At 36.0% G+C, this 18,951-nt stretch overlaps 1 protein-coding gene across 1 annotated transcript; it reads right to left on the minus strand.

Moving 5' to 3' along the window:
• Positions 1 to 9,185: 9,185 nt before the first annotated feature.
• LOC124635499 lies at positions 9,186 to 10,456 on the minus strand. The gene is made up of 2 exons (XM_047171358.1): positions 10,258 to 10,456; positions 9,186 to 9,739 (listed from the first exon to the last, which is right to left on the minus strand). Exons 1-2 carry the CDS (start codon positions 10,454 to 10,456, stop codon positions 9,186 to 9,188), a joined length of 753 nt encoding a protein of 250 aa, XP_047027314.1.
• Between the last annotated feature and the right edge of the window lie 8,495 nt (positions 10,457 to 18,951).

Below are 18,951 nucleotides of genomic sequence, written 5' to 3' on the forward strand. Positions count from 1 at the left end.
TTCGGCTGCGAGAACTATGGAGTCGCTGACGGTTGACTATGCTGGTAAGGGCTGGAACATATATGAGATATCTAAAATCTATTTACACAAACGTGAAGAGCATTGACAAAGCAATTATTAATTACTTATGAAAGTTGTGTTAATTGATTTCAGACCTTATTTCAATTAATAAGACATCCATAACACATTTTAATCTGCCTAAACTTTTCCACTCTAATTCAGATATAATATAAAAAAAGAATAGATTTTCAACCTTCCACTATTGTCATTAGGTTGAAAATCTATTGGAGAAATACAGATTCGGGTAGGTTGACGTGCTGTCGTTTGTATATAGAGCATAGATGTAATATAATAAACAAGATTGCGCACGCTCGAAATATATATTTACGAAAATGAACTCTATTCCAACGCAATAAGGTACTAAATTTGTTGCATAATACACAGAGGCAAATCCGAGCCGAGAGGGATAGTTAGAACGGAGGCCGTTTGTCTCTTTCTAACACCTTGCCAGCATAAAAAAATGTTGTGATCAACAGTTTTGTCTTCCCAAAAAAACAATTGAATCACATATATTTTTATCTTATTTTAACAATTGTAAGTCAACAAATTAATAAAAATCGCATTAATTTATTATACGAATAAATTATTTATATAAATTATTATTCTTAAAACATAAACAACATATTTTTTTTTTCTAGCGGTAACCCTGAACATTCTTGGCGCGTAATCAGCATTTAAAATTTTGTTTATATTTTTTGTATTAAATCAATTTAAACTATTTAAATGGTGAAAAAGTGTTGCGTTTATACTTGTAAAAGTGAATCCTATGGTGGTTGCAATATATCGTTCCATAGGTTAGCTAATAATAACATTTTCGTAAACCAAACAATTAGGGTGCCCATGAATTCTTGTAATGAGTGAAAATATCGGTGATGGATTTTAAAACTGTTGTACTATTGTTATAGCTTCCCAAAAAATGAAGAAAGGCGACATAAATGGCTCAGCAGTCTATATATGAAGTAGAAATACAAAAAAAAACAGTCTTCACTTCGAATCTTCCTGCTTTTATACTGCTAATTCCCGCTAATTATTAAAAGCCTTTATAAGTATCTTAAGGTCACAAACTGCGTAAGTTAAAACTTCAATACCAATCTGCGTTTAATAATCTTAGCAAATTCGGATTTGTCTCACATAGCTTAATCTCATAGTCACCCTATTAGAAAGGGACAGACAGCCTCCGTACTAACTGTTTCACTCGGCTCGTTTTTTGGGTTTATATGCGCAGTCCTGTTTACTAATATTATGTCTATGATATAGAGCGACTGCCTATCTGACATCTATAACCTAGAAACTCGGTTAAGTCGAGACAACCCATTTGTAATACAGTAAATGTTGATAACATAGTCTAAAGTAAACATATTGTGTGTGTGACCTTAGGATCAGGCGAATCTTAAAATTTAACACTAACCGTCTTACCACAAAAACTTTTAAACGTCAGTTTATGCCTTGTCTAAAAAAATGTCAAATTATGACGTTGACATATGGTTCATTTTGCAGCCAAAATTTTATTAGACAAGTGTAAAACAGGGTTTAAAGTTTTTGTAGTAAGGCCATATGGGTTTTGGATCGAAGCCAAGTTTGCAGGGAAGCGCATAATGAGTGTTATTGCTGGACATAGATAAGCACAAAGGAGATTCTAGAGGTATGCATTTTCAGTTGTCTCGTTTCATAGTGCATTATGTGGCTATGGGAAGTTAAGTTTTTATGATTTTTCTATGCTAATATGTCATATATAGGTAAAAGTGTATAGAAGATACTAAAACTTAACGTAACATTTGTTCTTTTTAAGAAAATACATAAATAAAACTAAACAGAAATTAAATAGCACAATAAGGTATGTTGAAACGGCAATATGACTTATGTTTTCAAATTTTCATCCTACATTTGTACGAATCACTGTTTAATTCACCGTATTCATAAAAAAATGATTAAAACACGCGTTTAATAACGTTGTATCAGATCTGTGATGGTGGCTAAGCCCAGAGATTTAAATCGGCTACGCCCATAAGCGTGAGCTAATCCGTAAATGTAGCAGTCTTCAATAATTATGATCAGTGATCACTAATCCATGTACAGGTGAATTAACAGCTTAGAATTTGAACGGCATCACATCAAATAATTGACAGTACTCAACAACGACTACTCATTCACGCTTAGAGAGCCATGGAAATGCCAAGGAAATTCCAACAACAAATTGATATGTTTCGGCTGAAGCCCGAACTATGGCTACTACTTTGTTTAGCCGGCTACAGTTAGGCGTAATCGGTCATTTGCGGGTAAAATTAGTTGTATTCTCTAGACAAGATAGGAATCTCAAAACAACAAATGGTGAGACCTAACTTTATCTACGGATGTGCGGTTGCACCTAGGCCTAGGCGCTATGATAAAGGATTCACCTAGTCCTAATAGGTAATATAACTATAATTGAGATACAACTAACAGCCAGTTTCTTCATCAAAAGTTAAAGCCAAAGTAAAAGTCAAAGTAATGTCTAAAGTAAAAGTAACGGTCAAATTCAATTTTTCTATTAGTTTTGCTGTCACTTTAGCCTTGAAAAAACGTATTTGACCGTTACTTTTACTTTAGACATTACTTTAACTTTTGATGAAGAAACTGGCCGTAAGTAAACTAAGTTTAACCCTATATGTCCAACTAAACTAGCTATAACCGGTTAAACCCAGTTGTAGCCGCACTTCGGGCTTTAGCTGTACCAGGTATAAAGACGAAATTAAATGAACGATATTAAATATACAGTGTAGGACTATTTTAAATATTATGAGTAGCATTCGTTGGACTAGTAGTGTTCTGAAGGAAAAGTGAGTCCTACTCTTTTTATTAGGGTCAAGTGCGAGTTAGTACTTTTGCAGACTTCTTGCCTCATGAAAAAGGAGGAAATCAACCGGCTTCTTAGTTTGTTGATTGGGAAAAAAAGTTCGTAAATAAAGTTCTAAGAAGGACGTGGCCTAGTCTTAGTAACTTTATTTACGATACTTACATGTCTTGCAGGAGTAGTATGAAACAAGGACGTTAATATTAACTGATTGGCCAGGATAAGAATTTGGTACCTACTTATTACCTCTATACGTAGTGAAGGCACTAAATATTTTTATTAACATTGATTAATTCTTATCGTATAGAAAAGAAAAGCGCGAGGGCAACAAATCTCAAAGAAAATTGCATTAACACTCCAAATTCAATTTATTTTCAACAAAACGCGACGCGGGTTTCATATGACGACTAAAATTATACTAATCAACCACGTATATAGCTAATAAGTAAAGCACATTTATATTTTCGCTCAAGGATTACGTATTAGGGTGCCAGTAAATAATCTTCGTTCACACAATATGGAAGCAATTTATGACATAAGACGTACTACCACAGAACATTGAATAACGACGTTTTGGAGCTGGTATTAATATTTTTCTTTAATTGTATTAATATTAGCCGCTAACTATCTTCTAAGTTGGTGTTTCCCAAAGTGGGCGATAACGCCCCCTTGTGGGCGCTGCAGGTCTCAAGGGGGCGGTAAGAGACCCAGAAAAAAAATAGGGGCGTTGTGTAGAGGCCTGGGGGGTGATTTGTAATTTTATTTAGCTAGGAGGCCTCTTAGACAACGACTTGTGAACATCAACTAATATGAATTACAAGATTGCTCAGACTCGGTTCTATATTTCTCTCCACGTAGTTCATATATCTGTCCTATTTTACTGAATATAGAAAAAATAAAAATCATGTCAATGTCAATCGGTCGCTCCGTTTCGTAATTAAAGTAGACACAAACAAACAAATAAAAAGGCAACAGACACACTTTCGCATTTTGATAGTTATTAGTACTCGTAGATATCTATCATGTTTTAACAAGTTTTTGTTAAATAACCCGAATTGTGAATTCCTGTATCAGTCGGCTGGTTCAAGTTGTACGACCAGGATGGCACGGGCAGAAGAGACAAGTCACTGAGGGTGCCATTCTAATCTGCAAAGCCTAGATTCACTTCATTATTCAAATATTAAACAAAACTACAACAGTGCATGCGCAAACAAGGCATGACGTCGAGGCGGCACTGGAGGGGTGCCAGTCCGGCTGTTACCCCTCTCTTTCTCGTTTATTTATGTTTTTTCCCGGTTTACTTAAATTAATTCCTCAAAGTTATAAAAAAAAACAGTTTATTCAACATTTCTGGTTTATTCTGCGCCCTTTGAGTCAGTCAAAAAATTTTGCGCTCGCTGCACTCGCGCCTTTCACTTAACAGTGACTATTTTCTAATTTATTTAGGTATCATTGCATCCCAAAAATCAAAAAATTTGCGCTCGCGGCTTCTTCTCTTTGCAGTGTTTTTTTTTCACACTTGTTGAGGTACTTTTGTGCCCCAAAACTAAACAATTTGCGCGGTTTTTTTTTAACTTGTTTTGGTACTTTACTCTTCCAAAACTCAAAAATTTCGCGCTCGCTGCGCTCGCGGCTTTTTCACTTGTGACTGGTTTTTATAAAACATGTTTGGGTTCTATTATGTCCCAAAACTCAAAAATTACGGGCTCGCTTCGCTAGCGCTTCAAAAGTTTGCAGTGATCTGTCTCCGGTTTCTTTATGTTAAACCAGGCAAAAAGCACCATGAATTACCATATTGCACCATATTTTGTCGTTTTTTTGGGGGGTGCTCAATAGGTAGTCCGCCCCGGGTGCCACCCGATGCTACGCCGCCACTGTAAGAGTCAACTTGAGACCTAAGCGCCGCGGTATGTTACCTACCTGCGCTCAGGTTTCAAGTTGCGGGTTATAGTAAAAGTTTCGTTTAGAACTCTCCGTTAATAAACATATATAGGTCACAATAATTAATTAATTTAATTTGAAGTTATAGTGGTTTTTAAATAGGTGAAAAAATGGGGGGCTCTAAAAAAATATTTATTCTCAAAGTGGGCAGTAGACAAAATAAGTTTGGGAACCACTGTCTAAGTGATGTAGGTGCAAGTCTTACTGAAGGGTATCAGGTTGCAAGCATAATATAGTTGAGGTGGTCAGATAGACAAAAGAATGGTCAGACAGAAGAAGAAAAAGATAAAACATTACTATTCAGCAATTGGTATTCAGGTATTCAGCGGCCGTTAGACTGGAAGCCGAGCACAATGTAGCTAGGAAATGATTAAACAGATTAGATTTCCTATTGTTCAAATTATTAAGAAACGCTTTACAAGTTATTTATTGCCTAAACTAAGCTAAGAACTAAAGCACTCTGACATGCCCTGGAGTTAATCAAACCTCAGTTACAAGCTCACTTCTTGAAACATTAAACTACCACTTTGCCGATGCTCAACTCAGTCTCTTGGAAGCTGTAACTAGATTACTGCCAAGAGCTAGCAATTAGATGCGAAAACATATATTTATCTCACATGATGAGGACCCGATGGGGGTAGTAGTTAGTGTATCTGCCCGCCATGCTGGAGGTCACAGGTTCGATTCCCGCATAAGTCAAACATTTGTGTGCATGAACATGTGTGTTCGATTTGCTCTGGGTGTTTATAAATATGTGCGTTTGTATTCTGTGTGTAGTGTGTGTAATGTGTGTATTAATAAAAAACCGGCCAAGTGCGAGTCGGAATCGCACACGAAGGGTTCCGTACCATTATTTAGAAAATGAGCAAAAAAATTACGTTTGTTGTATGGGAGCTCCCCAAAATATTTATTGTATTCAAAGCGGCAACGGAAATACATCGTCTGAGAAAATTTCAATTCTCTAACTATCACGGTTCATGAGATACAGCTTGGTGACAGACGGACGGACGGACGGATGGACAGAGGAGCGAAAACAATAGGGTCTCGTTTTATCCTTTGGGTACGGAACCCTAAAAAGTATATAAATATGTTTTTCACTTGTCTGTACAAACCATACCAATAGTAAAACCTCTGATTAGTTTGGGACTAAATGACGACTGACTGTTCTGTGTGAGGAATATTAAACATATTTTCTTTATGCATTTTCCTCATGGATTAGCCAAATATATTACATGACGTGTCATTTTCGTACATCAACATTTTACGTTTCATTTTACACACCTGTCGTATTAGGTGAGTTGGCTGAGTATAAAAAAATTGCCTCGATCCATCCTCGTGTTAGGCGTTAGCGTTAATACAGTTAGCGTGACGCGGCATATTTTCGTCCAAAACTCTATACTTTATTTTCTTATGTCTTGATTTTTCCTCGGGATTTAGAAAAAATTGCACATGTCAGTCATGTCAGTGTTTGGGCTACAATTGTTTCGACACTGAAGTAACGCCTACTTTTACTTTCATTCGATATCGATTTTGATGGGAATTTATATCCTAACTAATATTATAAATGTGAAAGTAACTCTGTCTGTCTGTCTGTCTTTTCTTCATGCCTAAACTACTGAACTGATTTGTGTGAAATTTGGTACAGACATAGTTTGGAACTTGAGAAAGGACATAGGATAGTTTTTATTTCAAAAAAAAAATATAAAAATAAAAAATAAAATTTATTCCGGACATATAGCGCCAAACCAAACCAAAAACAACAAAGGTGGTCAAACCAAAAATATGCCGGAAATCACTATATCATGCGAACGAAGTCGCGGGCAAAAGCTAGTATAGAAATAATATCACAATTCTGCCCTTAGAAAAAGTCATTTATTCAAAGTAGGCTCAAAATCGTCACTTTTACAAAAGACAGCCCCCAAAACGCCCACCCTTCACCACTTCCTATGTGTTTTTGCTGGGAAGAAGAAATGTTGGAACAAACTCCCCAGCAGCAACAAGTTAGGAAGCAATCAGTCAAGAGGTAGAATATAGGGAGCGGCCGTTACCAATGATCACAAGTAACATCTATAGTTACAGCCTTTTTATCGTCCCACTGTTTGACCTAGGCCTTCTTTCAGACGGAGAAGGATTGAGTGTTAATCACCAATGCAACTTTTCTAAGTTTGTATGTACTTTCTAAGTATATCTTAGACACCAATGGCTGATAAAAACGTGAAGGAAAACATCTCGAGGAAACCTGGAATGCCTGGACTATATACTCTGAAATCACCAACCCGTATTGAGCAAGTAACATCCATGTAACATCTATCGTTTCGTTCGTCTTCACGTCCTAGCTTCAAACTACCTAAGTCTACAAGTATAGTAAGCACTACAGTACAGTTAACATTCCGTACCTCATTAGTAAATAAGGTTAGCACGGACCACGAGTAGTTAGTGAATAGCACTGCCTCTAACGTAAGATTGAATACAACTGGAACATACAATACATGTGAAGTGGAGTGATGACTTGAGCAAGACGGCTGGCAGGAGCTGGATGCGAGAAGCCGAAAATCGATCTCAGTGGCGTGCACTTGGAGAGGCCTATGTCCAGCAGTGGACTGCGATAGGCTGATGATGATGATGATGTGAAGTACTTAGTGTACAGACTACAGATACTCGAAAGGACCTTACACTAATTTTTCTATGTTATTAAGCTGGATATTAAATAAATAATAACGTTACGCCACTAAGTATATGTATGCTGCCAATCTAACGGAATGCGGCTACTAATCGGTTGCTATGTAGCTACAATTTCTTCAAAATATACAAATGGGTGAAACCGAGTACAATAGAACTTTAAGAAACAGACTTTTAGTATTCTACAATGAATCAACCATTTTAAATTGTTTTCCCAATCTCTTTTTCAAGACTTGAGTTGTGGCGATACTTGTTGACTTAAGTTCATAATGATCAATCTCTTTTGAAAGAAAGGTTGAAAACGTAATACAACTGGAAAACAAAGTGCTAAAATGCGGACCACTTGACATCACATCATTAGAAACATCTCCAAACATTTACAAACAACGTTGATGAAGTTATATAGGCCGACAGTTGGCCTCAAAGCGTCCGTATGAGGCAATGAGGCAGTTTGGCACTCACACTTTGATGATAATGGCAGCCTGCCAAAGGTACACTGAAAATTATGTTGTGCGGTTTAATGAAAATTTCGTAATATGAAATGCTCGGTTGGGGGAAGAAAAAGTGTCTGGATTACGTCTACATATAGCTGGTTTTTGATGGGGGGTACAAACTGAGCTGATTACGTTAATAGCAGGCTTTATTTTTGTTCTGTTTGCGTACGTAATAAAGAATTCAAATTCAATGTGGTAACATTCAATAAGTAATCAAAAACAAACGATTTTCAGTCGGCCGACATTTTGATCGAGGTGTATACTATTTTGGTCAAGTCGTTGGTGAGTGCGCACACTAACCAGTATTTTTTGACCGACTTTTTTTAGGATGTATGCGTTGCGGTTCGGGAATCAAACCCGTGACCCCCTGCACAGTAGTCACGCTTGGTAACTGTTGTAAAATCTTCTTCATAGGTAGTTACACAATATGCTGGTTGTTTAGAATCGTTCAATTCAGTTTTTATAGAGTTATCATGCGTCACCTTTTAGTGTTATAGAAAATCCTGTCACGGAGAGAAAGACCAGAAAAGGACATGTCTAGAGGCTATGAATATAATTCCCTGAAGGCTAATAATACCTGGGAGCATTTTCATCGACCATTGAATGTTAGGTAATGTCGTTAAGTCTAAAAAGCCTAAGATCTGAGCGGTAGATGTGTTTCTCGAAAAATTGATATTTCGAGAACAATTATTATTGTTGTGTTACACAGGAGGAGAAAAATAAAAAAGAGAAACACAGCATTAGGTGCACCCAATACACAGTGTGCATCTTTTATAAGAAAAAATAAATGCTCTACACTCGAAATTTATGGACGATTCGAAAATGTTTTTCGAATATTACCGAATGAGCATGTCTAGCTTTAACGACGTTGTGCGATTGGTTGAAAATTACGATTGCCAATATGGGCACGCATTTAAGACTTTCTATACCAGTAGAAGAGAGATTAAGCGACCCAATGAGGTAATAATTTGATAAATATAAACCACAAGTACAAACAGTAACATGTTTTACTTCACCTTAAATCACAAATCAAATCTTAACTCTTAAATCATAAACGAAACTCAGACACATTTAAAGATATAACGGTTTTTACTCACAAATGAAATATTTCTTATTTAGTTATCAAAACGACCTGAGAAATTGAATTATCAGAAAAAAAGGAATTATCTAACTGAACTGTATTACTGGAAAGTATGCAATGATGATCTTGTGTGCTGAAATGAAGACATGGGCAGTTCCATCATGTGGCTATTAGTTGATTGAGGTATTGCTTGTAAAGTATTTGTATACCTAGTCTCTGTTATGTTCTTAAAAACTTTTAGTATAGCAATCTTGGCGTCTATTTTTTCTTCATCAGTAAGTTTCTGAAGAGACGGAACAAGCGATAGGGCAAAATTTGTATCTGCATCTATTTTCATTTCATTATTTTTCTGTGCCTCGTTTAAGACTTCGTCCACATACTTATTCGATTCCATCTTCGGTTTCTTTCGGCTAGGAATCGAGAATCTGCTAGTACCAGCTTCCTCATCATCTTCAACATCATCTTTATCGTCATTCCGCTTGCTACTTTCATTTTTTTGATTTCCAACATAAGGAAGTAAAAATAATAATTGCTGAAAGTAGATGTACTGGCGCCTTTTGGTTGAAGCTTGTCCCGACTTTGGGTTTTTTTGAGCGTTCAATTCTCGACGAAAGCAGGTTCGTAAATTTGCCCATTTGTTTTGCAAATCGCGACCTGAAAAAAAATTTGATTGTAGAAATTTTGCTGCTGAAGTAAGTTTTCAATCTTTGTCGGATTTGATGGGAGAATCTATACTACAAAAAATTTTTAATGATGTATGTTAGAAATGGGGCACGTACTTCAACCATTATACATATTAGAAAAAAAAGGAGACGACTGGATTAAAATTGGTTCAATTTTCAATGTGAGGGTAAAAGATGGAGTAATAAAACAATCAGAAAAACAAGACGAAAATTACCAGAAAAGGATAAAAATTGATAACGTTCATGTCATATTATTTCTCCTGCTGGCTCAATTCCATGTCAATATGAGAAGGTGTAATACAGATAAACATAAAGATGTTTCTCGGGACCAAAAGGTTGGCTCATAGGCTCGCTTCCAGTTGACAGCGATGAGGACGATTTTTTTGACGCTTTTTAGTTTTATTTTTATTACTAGGATAACTTTTATTTATATTGTAAATGTTTGTAAATGTGTTTATTGAGTAAATATCATAACATGTACATACGTACCTGTTTTCGTTTTCATTTCAGAACTTAGCTGATTCCACTGCGGTATAACCTCTTCACAAATTTCTTCCCATAGTATTTTCTTTAAATACACGTCTGCGTAAGCTCGTAAGTTGTTATTATAAAGTGGAGGTCTTTTTTCTATTTCATCAATCAGCTTAGCAGTAAACGAGTCGTCGAGTATAGATTGAGCTGAATCCATTTTTTTAGTAAGGATCCCACCGATCAAACCGACCGAAAAATCTGTTCACTGCACTGCATTAGCACTGATGTTGCTAGTTTAAGACATTTACCAAGAAAAATGGGAGTAAAGTTTTTAGGGTATTTTAAACATACAATTAATAACAAAAACAATGTTTAAACAGGGAAGAAGAATTTTTGTTGTTTGGGAAGTCATCAAATGATCCCGCTGTGGATGCAGCCTGAGTCTGCCGGCCGTCTACCACTAGGCTGTATCTCGTGAACTATCATAATTAGAAAGGTGACATTTTCACAGCTGATGTCTGTATTATAGTTGCCACTATAACAAAACTACAATGAAATCAATATTTTAGGGGGCTCCCTTACAACAAACGTGTTTTTTTTGCTGTTTTATAGACAATGGTACGTAAATGTCCGAGCGCCAGTCCTATTCGCACATATCCCGTTTTATTTACCTAGCCTGCAGTTATCTCTATTTAATGCTCAGCTATACCCGGTTACACTTGAAGCTGGACCGGTTAGACCGAGTGCAAGATAGCTGGGAACGAGTTATGTCGGTTTTATCCTGAAGGCGCACACCACCTCTTTTAAATGCGCTGACGTCAAAAAATCACATTCACTATTTCAAATTTTGAGTAACATTCCCTAACTAACGTATGTAAAAATGTTTTGATAGATTTAAGATTATTTAAGATTTCGAAGCAAACCTCTTTTTTAATTACGGGTGATTGAATTTCCACCCCTGGCAACTGCCACGCTGTCAATTGCACGAAACAAAAAAATATCATGTCATAATTGCACAGATTATTGATAAATTACATATATACAACCTACCTATATGTATATTGTTTATTTTCGAGAATTAACGCCAAAGATACGTGTCGTTACCTCGCTCTGAGGCGTTCCGTTTAAGGCTTGTAGGGCAAGCGAGAGCACGCAACGAGCGACAAAGAGGCACGATCGGCCTTCCGCGTTCGGCAGCGTTCGACATCTGACGATCAATTTCTTATGACGTTGTCACGTTCGACTATCGTCAGTAAACCGACTTTACAGACAACCGTTTTTTTTAAGTTGGTATTGACTAATTATGTTGTAAAAAATCTTTAAACTGGATTTTTCTTGGTTTTAGTGACGAGCGACAGGATGCCATCCTCTTTTTCGTCTAAATTATGTACCATCAAGATCAGTATACAAATAGTTTATGGCAGTGAATATATTTCCGCTAATTTAAAACTGGTAGCTTATACGACCAAACTGTCGGGTAGTACGCGCGAGCAAAGAATTTCATATCTAGTGTTCAAGCTATCGGCCGAGTTAGCCGTCTGTTTAGTTGCATATCCCATCATAAATTTTAAATTGAACTCACTCCATACATCTCCGAACTAATCAAGCGCCCGACTAAAAAGTCCGCAGTGTAAACTCTAATTCAGCTAGTCTTACAAATCCAATTAAAATGCTTGTATTAGCGTGGCTTTAAAACTGTATTTTTACCGAGTTATTCTATGTTTATTAGAGTTAATAATAATATTTACTGGAGATTCAGTAGGTAGATATAAATTTGCATAACGAGATTTACCCACAACTCCATAGTACGGGGTCTACCGTTATTTGATTTGACATCTGGATTTAGCTCATCAGAAAGTTTTTATTAAACTCTCAGAAAGATTTATAGCTTTACAAGGTTTTTTGCTTTTTCATTTCCGAATTATTTTATAGCAAGTCCAAGATTTATTGAGCCGACCGGCCGGAAAGTTCGTTATGAATTTATATTAAGTTAAGTTTTTTAATTGTTTTTGTTCTTTAATTAGGTAATGGACGGCGTAATGGATTAATGGAATTATGTACCTAAAGTTTTTTTGCGTTGAATCAAAAGGTGTTCTTGGCATGAAAATGAGGTGAGTCCGGAATAAAAATTGATCACACTGTCTGTTGCTATTATGTTGAATGAAATAAGAACAGTTTCTGTTTCCATGGTTCCACCCGAGACCCGAGAAGATTAAGGACTAATTAATTAAGAAGAAGGTTAAGAAATAGCCCATGTACTTTTTCAGGGTCACAGTCGACAGATAGACTGACAGAGCTTCAATCGTCCTTTGTTCTTTTGTGTCCAATCACCGCGGCTATTGTTGCACCATTATATCAAATATCAGAGCTAATCAAGAACATACAGAGGTTATCATTGCATATTAATCAGTCTTATTATAATGACTTACCATAGTATATCCATAGCAATCACACGCTACATTATTGTAAACAAAGGACCATGTAACACGACACCCAATCAATTGAGAGGCGTTGACGCGAAAACGCAATTGCAACCGAGTCAATATTGATTCAGTTCAGCCATCTAGTGATTAAATGTTTGCCGTAGCTTATTACGGTTGTATTCAGGGTTCTAGTACTTCTGGATAGATGGTGTTAGCTTTGAGATAATGAAGGTTATGGGGGATAGCGTTTTTGCAAAAAAGCCTCTAAAATATTTTTTCGGATAAGTAAAATATACTAAGATAGATTTTACTGTTGATAAATAACATTAATGCAACATTGAAGAGAATGCAAACAAGTACCTAGCGTCTGTCATAGGTTAGAACTAAAGTTATTAAAATTAAGTTAAGTTTAAATCTCTCATAATATTAACCCCACGAAGGTAGGTAAAAAGAGACTGCATATTATGTTGCTATTAATGCGAATTTTAAATTACACTCTTGCATCCTAAGCGTAAGTATTAACCACTGCACCATTAAATTACTCGATAACCCACAGTCGTAAGAACAAAAAAGAACTTCATACAATAATATTGATAACAAGGAAACAACAAACAAGCATTTGTTAAAGCTAATTGTATCCAAAAACGAATGAAAACGATCCTATTAACTCACACATTGCCATTTGAGTCTATTTATAAACTCATATGACGTCGAGTCGTCGTCGAGTATGTAGGGCAGGCAGTCCCGCGGGACAACGTAGTATCTACTTACGTACCTGCTCCGTTGACAATATTCAAATTTCATTTCTAGGAGATGTGCAAATTGGCGGGTGAAGTATATATTTTTTTCTATATTCCCTTGATGGGATATCAGGATGAAAATCTTGTGATATTCCCCTTTTGATATGTTGGTATATACTGTGGTATATTCGGCTACATATATGTGGGTATTTATGTCTTAAAGTAATATAGGCAAGGGCATTCCCAGACGAAAATGAGGTTCACATTGATAATCCTTTTAACTCAGCGATTATTTTCGGCTCTTTGAAAAGAGATAAAATAAAATTTCTTATCGTCTTTGGGTGCTTATGTTTACTGGCGATTAAAAAATAGACACGGTTTAAATTTTATATACGTTAGGTGTTTTTTGCACTTTGTATAATTGTGAAACCCCTGGCTTATTAGCTATCAACTAGCAAAAAGTAGTAGTATTTACGAAGATAAGATTGTAGAACTATGCTTGTGGCTTTTTACTCCCAAACAAAATAAACTATTCTAGTAAAGCTGAAATGAAATCTGTGCAACAAGTTGTCAAAGGACGCGTGGCTGAAGAACTTCGAAAGTTAGAAGGCCCTGAGTTTCTGAGACAATATAAAAGTTAGGCTTTGACATCTGAGAAGCTATTTTAATTACGAGAAGTAATTAAACAGGATTTGTAGTAAAAGAATGTGGTTTAATACTGCATAGTATGAAGTGTACACGTCTAGAGTAAAATCACTTTTCATGATTTCATGTAAATAAAAGTTAGTCCCCAGGCCGGCGAACAAATTTTTTTTTGATACATATACATTTAAGACTTTGTGAGTGCCTTCCTTACGATGAGTCCGACAAAGTTTTCGAATGCGCAAATTTTGGTGCCGCTGCGTTTTTTAATGCTTGACTCCTGGAATTGTCGATATGACGTCACTATGACTCTTCGTACATACCTGTTTCATTTTTTGAGATTCGTTTAATAAAGTTAACTAGAAAATGGTGGTCAACTTGTCCGATAAAGATCGTGCTGCGTTTGGAGTGTCCACCATCCTGAAAATGTCGGTATGATTTTGTCAAAACATTCTTACGTACTAAATGACTTAAAGATCATAAAAAACTGTACAAATCATACAAAATCAATATTTTTCCGTAAAAATATAATGTAACTAATTTAACTACCTTTAAACCTTAAAACTACTCGTATAACCTTTAACTGAGCGGTTTTATGCAACTTTACTTACCTCCGACGAGTCGGCGCTGCATGAAATTAACCGGCGGCCATTCCGGGAATACTTGCAGCCTTCAAAAATCCTGCCTTAGATGCAACACTCAGAAGTACCACTCTTGAATTGATACCATGAAGATCTCTGCTCTGGTTTGCGTGTGTGCGTGCGATGCATCATCATCAAGATCATCTCAGCCATAGGACGTCCACTGCTGAACATAGGCCTCCCCCTTAGATCTCAGATACTGGTTGGAGGCGACCTGCATCCAGCGTCTTCCGGCGACCTTTATATGGTCGTCTGTCCACCTTGTTGGTAGACAGATGGTGCGATGCATAGGAGTACGAAATTGTCTCGTAGAAAGGTTAAGGTCCATTTAGACACTCGTATTTTCCAGCTTAGTACAACTTAATTTAGCAAAGATGCTTAAACCTAAAAGCTTAAGATTCTTTTTACAAGGACACATTTATGTATTTGGACCTTCTGTTGTAATATTTTTTACCTGTAAAAGTAGCACATACCTGCCTCCGCTACGATTATTTAATTTCTAGAAAGTGCTGCTAATAGCTTACAGAATTCTTGCTGTTCAAATTATGTGACTCTGTTAGTTTACTGCCTGGATTTTATGTGGAAGCTTTTTCTTTGCACAGACTTCTGTCGAAAATGCTTTTAAAATTAGTCGCTTTTCATCAGTGGTTACTTGAAACTACGTGTAAGTATAACATAGGTATCTAGTGTTAAATGTATCATTCTTTCTTTATAGTTAATGATTTAGTAGGAGTGCTAAAGATTAGATTACCGAAATTGGTATCAATGCATTTATTTATTTATGTTTAACATTTTTTTATGACTACATCCGTATCCGTGAGAATTGCTCCGGACCCCCGGCCAAAAAGAAGTATACATAGCATTTCTTGGTAAATGGGCTATTTATCACATAACTTTCTCAAATCAGCCTAGTCGTTCCTAAGATAAGTGCGGATAAACAAACAAATTCCTCAGCTTTCTAATATTAGTTAGATTACTTACCTGCCTCAGTTCGGTAGCTAGTTTAATAACTAGTAGGTGTTGATCCTTTTCAAAGTTGATGGTTACTTTTACTTCATGGGGACCTGAAAGTAAATGCATCTAGATTAGAGTCAGAAAATTATATACACGATTAAATTATACTGAGGCCGATTTAGGATTATTTATTCACAAGATGGTACGTAAGAACGGTGGTAGTGATGGTCGGTGGTACGGTGGTCTAATTAAAGTCATCAGTCTTTAAATACTACACAATAATTTTGCGTCTCTAAGGTTAGCTATCTGTCGCCTTGTGCGTGCGCTCGGTAGTAGTAGTCGTAATCGTTCGTAGTAGTTCATGTTTGCTTTTATTATCGTGAAATCACTAGCTTGTCGACAAAATCTGTATGAAAACAGATATTTTTTTTGAGGCGCAAAATTATTTGGCGTAAACGAATTAATTAATGTGTGAGTACAAAAATTGGTAAATAAATAAATAAAATAAAATACATAATCTTACCTTCAAAAGTGTGAATGGTGAAAACCCATATAATAGTCCACAGTATAAGAAAAGAGCCCAGCCCGAGTTGGCAGACCATGCATCTGAAGATCACGGAGCCAATAGACTCCTCAGGGAATTTTGGTATCGGGTACAGTCTCAGCCATGTGATCTTCGACAAGAAAATAAAGAATGAATTATTATTTCTATAATAGTGGCTTCCTACGGTTTTATGCGTACTATTTTGTGCATACGGATAAAAAGTATAGCCTTCCTGAATTAAGAGGACGAATTGGAATTTTTTGCGTCAAGGATCTCAATTTTTCTCAGTAAATACAAAACGGATCAAAATACAACTTGGTTACCTGAAAGTTCATGATATAAACCTTATTCTGTTAGACGTCAAAACATGATCAGGTAACTTTTATAACAGAGAAAAATATATCAAACATACCTCTTTTTAAAAAGAGATTCATATATTATGGGCAAACGGGACCGATTTAAGCCTCTTAACTTTTTTAGTAGTTGAGTATATACATACTCTTTAAAATTGTAGAAGGAATTTTTATCAAATTATCATTTCAAAATAATAAAATTACAACCATTTTGTCGCTTACGACTTTTAGTTATAAGCTAGCGCGCGTATTGTTATCCTCGCCCCGCTCAGACGCTCCGACCCCTTTTGGCGCCTTAGATGCGCGTGCCGGTTATGGAATTATTGTTGACCAATTCGTCGCCTTAACGCGTTGTTTAACTCGGAAGATTTTTTCAAATCGGTTCAGTAGTTCCAGAGATCAGAGCGTTCAAGCATATAATATACAAACTCTTCAGCTTTATAGTGTTAACAATATCTATGCGTTAAGTAATGACAATCCAAAAGTTCATCTCTATCTTGCCCTTTAGAGAACACAGACGCAGTAATATGTTGTGTGATAAATAGTTATTCTTCAGAAAACTTGTTTGCAACACAAACAGATGTTGTATCTTATGTAGTTCCAAGTTGAGACAAATGTATTTTAATTTACTTCATCCTTCAAGAACATTTCATGCTGTTAAGATTTCAAGAAAATGTAAGCGTAATGCGAACTTGTTGCCATTACATCAAGAAACTTTGCTAGAATATGATTACAAACAAGTCGCGTGAGCAACTACAACTTATATTACTTTCATAATATTCATCACTCAACGCGGAGATAGTTTCACAGTTTCACTTACTTTGCGAACACCGGCAATCTCATTATCAGCTTGAACGAATTTATTTGTTTTATCATCGACACCTCCCTTTTCACTGTTGGCATTATCACTTTCTGTTCTTAACATACTACGTCCTTTCCTTACTTCATTATTAAACTTTCCATTAGCCTTAACAACGTCTTTGTTAATATTACTTGCGTTAGAACCACACAAAAATATTCTTCTATCTTTGCAAAAATATTGTTTATCACCGCTGCTATTTGCAATACTTCGTTTGACACTTATTCCATTGCCATCTAGTCTAATAGTGTTATCAATTAAAATATTAGGCCTAACTTTATTGTACCTCAATTTTCTGTAAAGTGGTTTTACAAAAGCGTTGGTTTTAAATTTTTCTTTGAGCGCGTTCTTCATGGTATCTGATGTTCAACTGCAGTGTACCACGAGTTGTAAACGTACCAAAAACAGTGTGTAGCGTGTTCTCAAACCTTCAAACTGTTTCTCATTAAAAGTTGAATGCAATTACTTGGCCAGTTCTCGCCCAATTTCGCCGACGATCTGTAGCGGGGCGTAATTAAAATCTATTACGGCCGTTGTTTAGTTGTTCACTTCTGCTTTGAATAAAATTACATTTATCGGTTGTATTTCATATATTTCCTAGCCTAATTTATCACGCTTATTGAATCTTTAACATTTTCTTTGACCTTTAAAGGTAGTTTATTGTCTAATCAATCAATCAATGAGAAACTCTTTCTGATAGACAACTCCAAACAAACCGAAGTACAAGTAATTTTATTCTCGTCAAACAGCGCATCAAATTCGTGTTTTGGTTATTGAACTTAGTATTGTAGTCAAAGAACCATGTGGACATACTCAAAATATTGTTTTAATACACACATTGGTAAAAAGAACTTTAAGTGAAAGACAACTAATAGAAGCAGCTATACACTTTACAGTTCGCAAAACTTCAAAGATGCGGAAATATAAACCATAAAATTGCGATGCATTAAATACAATTTTATTCTATCAAAACTCTTGCGTTTCAATTCACCAGCTGCACCGTCCCTCTAAGTTTCTGCTTAATAATATTCAATTATTCATACAGCCTTATCCATATTAACATTGCCTTGGAACCAGGAAAGAAGCAAAGTTAAATTGAGTTCACGTCGTGTGGTCTGTCACTCAGGGACTAGTCCACGATTACCGCGGTTACCAATTCTGGCTATTTCCATGTCCAATAAGAAAAATGGATGTGTTCTGTTCGGTTTTTAAAAGCCTGGTAGTGATAGGCGAACTTTACCGCGGTTTTAAACGTTTCGGTAAAAACTATAGTAGACTAGCTTCCGCCAGCGGCTTCGCCCGCGTGATGTGTTGATAAAAAGTAGCCTATGTGTTAATCCAGGGTATCACCTATCTACGTACCAAATTTCAATCAAATCGGTCTAGCCGTTTTTGCGTGATTGAATAACAAACAGACATCCATACATTCTCACAAACTTTCACATTTATAATATAAGTAGGATAAAAGCGCGGTTTTGCGAGTCGATATGACACATACCATTTATTTTGATTATATCTGTAGTTTCTTTTTATTGCTCTATAAAAAGTACGTTTTG

The sequence above is a fragment of the Helicoverpa zea genome, chromosome 13 (genome assembly GCF_022581195.2).
Source record: "Helicoverpa zea isolate HzStark_Cry1AcR chromosome 13, ilHelZeax1.1, whole genome shotgun sequence".
In the NCBI taxonomy this organism is placed as follows: domain Eukaryota; kingdom Metazoa; phylum Arthropoda; class Insecta; order Lepidoptera; family Noctuidae; genus Helicoverpa; species Helicoverpa zea.

Bases quoted from the DNA above. Each gene is read 5' to 3' on its own strand.
- LOC124635499 (XM_047171358.1), bottom strand. From the start codon at position 10,456: ATGGATTCAGCTCAATCTATACTCGACGACTCGTTTACTGCTAAGCTG. The intron at 9,740-10,257 runs GTACGTATGTAC...ATTTTTTTTCAG, and splicing joins TGAAATGAAAACGAAAACAG to GTCGCGATTTGCAAAACAAA.